The 8,100-nt window shown below is 47.6% G+C and overlaps 1 protein-coding gene across 1 annotated transcript; it reads left to right on the forward strand.

Annotated features, from left to right (window-relative positions):
• The first annotated feature begins 7,344 nt into the window (after positions 1–7,344).
• On the forward strand, positions 7,345–7,707 carry PRR15 (proline rich 15). The gene has a single exon (XM_062495993.1). The coding sequence runs from the start codon at positions 7,345–7,347 to the stop codon at positions 7,705–7,707; it is 363 nt and encodes a 120-aa protein (XP_062351977.1).
• The last annotated feature ends 393 nt before the right edge of the window (positions 7,708–8,100 follow it).

The raw sequence follows: 8,100 nt of genomic DNA on the forward strand, positions 1-8,100 counted from the left end.
GACACTGGTGTCTGACCACAGTGGATCCTGCCTGCTGAATGCCTGCAGCGAGGCATCCAGCAGAAACCTTGTTCCACTCCAGCTATTGGAAAAGGCCTTTGGTGAAGGAGCAATTCCCCTCCTGCAGGCACCCACTCCCAATTCCCATCTGCTGTTCAATATTCCCCATGTTCTGGCTGCCACCCTTAACACCCTCACAGCAACTGGGGTGAGACAACTTGCCTTCCATAAAGCAGAAGTGTCTTAGCCACAATCAGTGAAATATTACATCAAAATTATGTTAATGGTTTGTAAGCTGGTAGCTTTCCAGAGTGCTGTGGAACAGTTGAAATCTCTTCTTTATACTCATCTTCGTGTGACTCGTTGCTCTCAGGTTTAAGTGTTTGGAACCCACAAGGGAACTGAGCAAAGGGATTGTTTTCTGACACCACCAGGCAGGAGAAAAAGCAGCATGCTCTGTTTCTTACTCCACAGCACTCACGTCCTAAGAGGGCACTGGACAGGGAACTATCAAAGGGTTTCCTCAAATGAGACACTAATTCTGGGCTCCTCCACCCAGACACCAGATGCTGAGAAACTTAATTTTCTCTCCCCTGCTGTAAGTACTTTTGGAATTGGACAAAGGATGTAGAAGTTACTGAGTAAGAAGAGTTTGTGGAGGGGAGGGGGAAGAAAGAGAAACAAAGTGCATAGTAAGGAAGACTTTTCTTAACATGAAGTTACAAAGTACAAAGGAGACAGAGCTTTGTTCTCAACTCTGCTTTGCAAGCTGAGGTCAGTTTAAGCTACAAAACAGGTCTAACAGAGCACAAAGCGGGGTGAATTGAAACCACATTGTTGGGGTTTTTTTCTGAAGAAGAGGTAAAACTACACTTTTCCCCACACATAACATTCTCAAAGCTCACACAACATTTGAGTCTGATTGACAGAGACAGCACTGCAGGGGGACTTAGCCGAAGATTCCGGGAAGGAATGGGAAGGAACGTATCAGGTTTGGGGATCCTTCTGAAACAAGGTTTTTGACAGTTCTGGGCTGTGTATTACTGGGGAATGTGGTACACAAGAAGGAGAAGGGATTGCAGCTGTGGTATTGGGCTAAACTCTGGGCTTAGTGACACCCCTTGGAGAAGTGCTGGGAATACCTAGAGTAATAAATAGCTGGACTGAATCACAGAATCACAGAATCATAGAATAGTTTGGGTTGGAAGGGACCTTTAAGGGCTATCTAGTCCAACTCCTCTGCAACCTCCCTGCAGGAGCCTGTCTAACCATCTTCTTATCTCTTTTATTGACAAGTACAGAGTGAAGTCCTAAAGAGAAGAGAGGGAAAATATTGCAGTGCCAGTAAACCCCCTACCCATAATCCAGGAATGAAAGCACAAAAACGCTTTGAGTAGGGAGGTTGTTCACAAACACTTAGGCAAGAAGAATGTCATCAAACTGGATCTTCAAAGCAGAATTACACTGCTATCCTTACAGCTATCTGAAAGAAATGAAGAAACTGTAGGGCTAATAGAGATAAGGGTGAGACCATCAATACACTTTTATGTTCTTTAGCTGTAGAGATTAATTCCTTGATTAAAGATAATGGTTAAGATTCAGAAAACTGAACCATAGGGAACTAAGATTATTGCTGAATGCTCCAGGGGCTGCAGATTCAGGACATCAGATCCTCCTATGGGGGGCCATACTTCACACTGTCTTTCTCCAAAGGCATGGTGTTCTGAATATAACTATGCTGATGCTACAAGTAATCCCAGGACTGGGTGTTCAAAGCCTGAAGGACATGGATTATTGCAGAATGTTTTAAGGACTGCAGTTAGGAAGAAAGCTTGTGTCGGATGGAGCAAAGGCTTTGCAAACTACAGTAGAAATGAACAGCTGTTTATAAGTAGAGGAACTGTCAGGGTTCAGTTTGAAGGAGATTTGGGGATGGCACAAACCAAGGTTGCCACTGAAAGCTGCTTTCATTGCAGGGCCTGACAAGGTGCCAGTCAAAATACTCTCTCTTTTCTTGAAAGGATGAGCCACTTTTTTCCACTAAAAGGAATGTTAGAATGAGGAGTAGGGTTAACTGTAAAGTTTGGAACTGCAGATCTTGAAGAGCATAAATTGCTGCCAGCCTTATTTGGAGATACCTTTGTTTCTGTTCTACTGTGGGGCACATATGATGATCAGTGTGCATAAAAATCCATATTAATTACCACATGCTGCTGCCCAAGAACTTCAGGAGACTGGGCTCCATAGGTATCCATAACATTCATAGGTAACAGTTAGGTTAGTAATCCAAATATTGAGAAACCATTATTGTCACTGCAAGCTGCACAGCCCTCAGTATTAGGAATAGGGATGGTGTCAATAAGATGTTCATGGTGGGGATTTTGTTGTTTCAGACATGAGTGTCACAGTTACAATTAAAGTAGGAATTAGGGACAGACCATGGAAATCTAAAGCCTTAAAGACTGAGTGGTTCCCAAAGTTGTGAAAACTGCAGCATGTTGGTATCACTAATGATCAGCTCCATCTTTCCATACAATGTGTGAATTCTCTGGTTAAGAATACGGATATTGGATAAACAGACTTTTTTACAAAGCCTTCAGAGCTAAGAAGGGTACTGGTGTTAATAGTCACCATATATATCCATATTTTTCTGATCTACCAAAGGAATAGGACCTTAGTTTCATCTTCAGATACTATAAGGGTGAAAGAGAAGACAATTTTAAGAGTTTGGGACTCAAAGAATCAGACTAAGTTTGCTGCTGGAGATACAAATATAAAAATAGGGCTAGTGTCAAGAGTCTGGCTGGGAAATGAAAATTTGAGATGTGTTTATAGTCTGTTTTGATGAAGTTTTGGGCCTTCCTTGTAGTTATGGGTGTTTTAGGTAAAGTTTCAGAATCTGTTGAGTTATGAGACAGATTTATTCATGCAGCTGAACTTCCCAATACATGAGAACGAGCACTAGCACTAAGCTAACACCTTGCATTCCACTACAGGACTAGTTCCCTTCACAGAGCTACATTAGGTCCCATGTAAGTAAGTATATAATATGCTCTAGTATTAGAGGTAAGATCAGAAAACTTAAGACTACAACTGTGTCAGTCAGTAAAATGGAGTCAAGGCAATCATGCCCTATCCATATTACATTGTACTTAAATGAGGGGCCCATGGTGTCACCTGTGCCCTTTGAGACTAATTTTTTTTCTAGAAGCACTGATTCAAAAATTGTGCAAGGGCTGTGTTTCAGCCCATCAAACTGCTGCTTTCATACCCAGAGGTTAGACTGTTATAGGAGGAGTGGTTGTGAACTGAAATATTGGCGGGTACAAAGCCTGTTGCAATCAAGCTGGGGAGGGGGAAAAACTTGTATAGTTTCATCCATTCTGCTTAAGGGGAATAATCATTTGCTCCCACTGCCTTGAAACCATGCCTGACCAGTGCACATACAGACAGAGGCCCAAATTCTACGTTATGCCAGGGAGTCACCACTAATAGGCTAAAAAAACCCCATGCCAAGGTACTAACTTTTGTGGGGTTTGGGGGGGGGGGGGTTTGTTCTGTTTTTTGATTTGGTTTGTTGGGGTTTTTTTCAGAGCAGACATAGACTGGTAATGAATGATGCAGCTTAACAGTCTTGAGCAGCAGCCTGGTGTCAACAAGGAAAAGGTTTTTGCCCATTATTAAATGATTGGAGTCCTTCCTGTGGTTGTTATGGTAAAAGCTAAGATTTGAGCTGCTAGCACATGGAAATTTAAATCTATGAGAAATTAAGTTACTGCTAGCTTCTGAATTGGCAGCTTGACACAGATGGGAGACAGTTGTTCATATTTGCATGTATACAGAGGTCCATTGGTTTAAATTAACAGAACATTTAGGCTCTGAGACTTAGGAGTTCCAAGAACTGTTTTTAATGCTGAATGTTAAAGGGCCAACTTATGCCAGCAGGTATCAGTGTTGCTTTTTTTTTTCTATAACCAAATAGCTCAGTTGTATATCAGGGCAGGGTTAAGAGTTTAATTGAAACTTGAAGATACAAACATTGAATATTGCTGGGAATATGGACCTTAGCAGAGCTCTGTTCTCTATAGGTGCCAGTGCCATGCTCTTTTCAGTTTGCAGGAACACATCCTTGACCTTAACATGAGCATTTGAGAAACCCAGGTTTCCAACATCCTGTATATTTGCTGGATAGTCTGGGGTTTCAGGGTAAATGAGAGCTCTGACAGCAACATTCATTAGTGTGTGTTATGCTTCTGGGGGTCCCCTTGGTAGAATTGTAACTACATTTAATATCTGAGCTCTGGAAGCCAAAGGGTTCCATGAGGTTGGGAAGGCTGATGTCTGCAGTGGGCCATACCTCTCTTGTCCTGCCAGTAGAGATGGATCCTCTCAACACGATTAGATGGGTGTGTATTTGGCAATCCAAGCTTTCCAGAACCCAGTTTCAACATGAGCACAGTAGGGTCTGCAATATTTGGGAAAAGGAGAGTGGGAACTGCAAGAAGCATTTTTTTGTTTTGTTTTGTTCACTGCAGTAACTGGGGTTGCAAATAAGATTAGTTTGAGGACTGGCATTAAAATCAGTCTTTTAGAATCTAAGTCTTGAAAATACCAGGATATTTCTGAATTTTGGAGAGCCTGCAGAATTACGAAGAAACTTAAGTCAATATGGTCCAACCCATATTGACACCTGTAGCCAAAAGGAGCATTTTATCATGTAAAAAAAGGCCCTACTATTTTATTTTGCAGTGTACTGGGGCATCTTCTAGAATCCTGCACAGACACCCTAGCTGAGACTATAAAACACCTCTGCTTTTTATCCCAGCCTCCTGCAAAGACAGGACAGAATTTAACTGCAGCAGCCCTATTAAATGAACATGTTATCCAACTTCCATGCATTGAAATAGGCAATAAGTTATTTACTTTTCTGTTTAAATAAACACTGTAGACATATGTATACTGAATGAATGCAACAAGTACTGTTGCAGCAAGAAAGGGAGAGCATACATTTTCACTGTCAGAGCTGTTTTTGTGTAAACACTAACCTTAGTGACAATCTTGTGGAACAGCATGTTGTGACTTTCAAAAACAGAGGAGGTTTTGCCCTCTTCCTGCACCACCACAGATTCATGCAGACAGTATCCTCCCACTCCCATGTCTCTTACAAAGCTTTCCAACCTGCTTCTTTCTTTTCAGTAGACTGTTTTCAGTATCCTGTCAAAAAGGAAAAATCTCTCATTCTAGGGCTCTTTGAAATGGGTTTAACTGAAAAAAAACCCAGTGATTTGATGTAAATTTGGCATTTTGTGAGCTAAGAGGTCAGCTCTATGGTAATCAAATAAAATAAATACTAAATGTTTTGTATGAACCTATTTGCAAAGTGAAAATTATAGAAGAAAACCAGTATTTTTTTTGTTTTGTTGGGATTGTTTTGCTTTGGTTCGTGTTTTTTTGAAAGGAGCATTTAAAAATAAAAACTACCTTTATTTCTACATAAATTTCCTTTTTCCCAGGCACTTCCCTGGAACCCAAGATGGGGAGAGATGCTGGTGTTCTCTTTCTCTACAGATATAAGTGAGTGGAAAAGCAGTAGTTCATAGACACAAGGAGAAACTCGACCCTGTGGTCTGGTACTGTCCTTGGCCCAAGAGAGCCTGATGCCCTCGTGCTTTGTGTCTTGGAAAATGTTAGTTGCTTACTTGTTAGGAGGGAATGTAAAGGCCATCTTTTATCACTGGAAGTTAGTGTTTAATTCCATAGGAGATTTTTTTTGCTGTTGATTTTAATTAGCATGATAGACAGTTTGGAGTACTTTCAAGTGTATGCTTCCCTATCCAAAAGCCTTTACCTTTGAAGAGGGCAATCTACAGAGCAAGGTAAGTGCATGCCCCAGGCTCCTCTCCCTCAGTAACCTGCATTCACCAGTTTCCATAGCTCTTATCATTATGGGCTATTCAGCGAAGCTCCAAGTAGCAGAAGTTGATCTGCAGAGGTAGATGAGGCTGAAATATGATGCTTTCACACACTCTTCAGCACTATCATAGGCATCCTCGAATGGCTGACTGTGTAGTTGACGGGTAGGGCATAAAGGAATCAAAAGCATATTACATGGCATAGTTCCCCAAAGAACAAATCATCACTTTTAACATATGGTGTGACCCAAGCAAATACTTTTTCTCCTTTCTTGTTGAATAAAAAAGCGCAAAGTCGTTTGTATGGCTGTACATCCATCACCACACAGAAAGTCTAAGTCCCAATATTAAGTCAATTTGAGTACAAGTATCAGACTACACCGTGTGACCTACAGCACCACTCGTTTTTTAAAGAAGGGCAGTTAACCACAATTCTATTTTCTTCAAGGCTATAAAATACCCACCCACGCACATCCATCACGTGCACAAACAACAAGCAGCGGTATTTTGTTTCGGCCATACAGGCTGGCAACACCGCATCCATTCACCTTCGGCGGCCCCAGGTTTCAAGGCGCTGCCTCACCTGCCTGAGGCTCCGTACTCCTCTTCCTCTTCCCTGTCTCTCCACCGCCGGGTCTCCCTGCAGGGCACACCGACCCTCCTCCCTGGACTCGGGGCCCACCCCTCCTGCCCCGCCCCGCAGGAGCCGGCCAGGTGAGCGGGAGCCGCCGGGGCTGGCCGGGACACCGCTCCGCCCACGGGGGCGAGCCGCAGGGTTGGCCGGCACCTGTTGCCGCGGCGTTCCGCCCCGCAGAGCTCCGCACAGCCCCGCACAGCCCCGCAGAGCCGCCGACCGCCCTCCCCGCCGCGCCGGGCACAGCAGGGCCGTGCGGCAGCCGCGCTTCCCCGGGGGTAGGAGCGCGCTCCCGCAGCGCCGGGAAGGCAACGCAGGTCAGTGTCGCCTCCCGTACCTGTTGCGCAGGGAGCCGGCGGGGCGGGGAGAGGAGGGAAGGAGGAGGGGTGGAGCGAGAGGAGCCCCATCGCAGGAGCCCCGGGACACGCCGGTCTCCCGGCCTCGTTTCGCAGGGAGGAAGCAGCCCCAGGGTACCGGACCTCGGGTCTACTTCTGGGTGCTGGGGTGGCGAGCGCAGGGAGCGGGTCCCGCGGCCCGGCTCCGGGGCGTCATTTACCTGAGACGGTGCGAGCCGCGCACGGAGCCGAGCGGCGCTTCCGAGCCGCTCGACGGGGCGCAGAGCGCTCCCCCCCGTGAGGAGCCGTCCTTCCCCGCGGGACGCTCACGGGTGCCGGGCACACCTCCCCGCCAGAGCTGCCCTTCCCCCGGGGAAGAGGGGTCCCGGCGCCGACCGAGTGGGGTGGCGGCGTGCCAGGCTGCCCACCCGCCCTCGCCCTCTTCCCCCCGCAGGAGCCCGAGATGGCGGACAGCGCCGCGGCCACCGCCGCTCCTCGGGCCGGCGTGAAGGGCTCGGCGGGGCCCTGGTGGAAATCGCTGACCAGCAAGAAGAAGCACAAGGAAGCGGCGGTAGCCCCGCCGCACCCCGTCGCCAGCGAGACCCCCGCCGACACCCCCAGCCCCGACGGCCGGGAGGAGCAGCCCCCTCCCCTGGGCAGCGGCGACGCCGCGGGAAGCGGAGTCGGCAACAGGCGGAGCCTCCGCGTGTCCCACTCGGGCCGCTTCAAGGAGCGGCGGAAGGTGCGCACCTCGCTGCTGGCCGACAGCCCCGAAGTCTTCGACGGCGGCGGCGCCACAGGTCATGCCGCCCAAGGGCCCGAGTAGCCCAGGAGGACGTCGCCAAGGAGCTGCCACTGGATGGGTGGCCGGAGAGCTGGCGGGACACTGGACCCATGGGTGACATGTAGGCAGCGGCCTCCCAAATCCTGGCCGGACACTGCGGGGAACCGGCGAGGCAGTCGCGTGGTGTGTTACACGAACACCGGCAATACCAAGCCCGCGGATGACGGGGACGATGTGATTGTCTTTTTTTTAAAACCACAAATAAACACCCCACTCCCTGTACTGTGGTGAGCGGACTCAAAGGTGCTATCCCAAGGCCGATGGTGGGGGTCTCTGAACCTTCCCCCAGCCCTTGCCAGGAGCCAGCACGCTGACTCTTTTGAGGCCTGTGACCCCGCTCCTTCTGGCTCTCAAGCCGAGGAGGCGCTTTGCTGC

The sequence above is a fragment of the Cinclus cinclus genome, chromosome 1 (genome assembly GCF_963662255.1).
Source record: "Cinclus cinclus chromosome 1, bCinCin1.1, whole genome shotgun sequence".
In the NCBI taxonomy this organism is placed as follows: domain Eukaryota; kingdom Metazoa; phylum Chordata; class Aves; order Passeriformes; family Cinclidae; genus Cinclus; species Cinclus cinclus.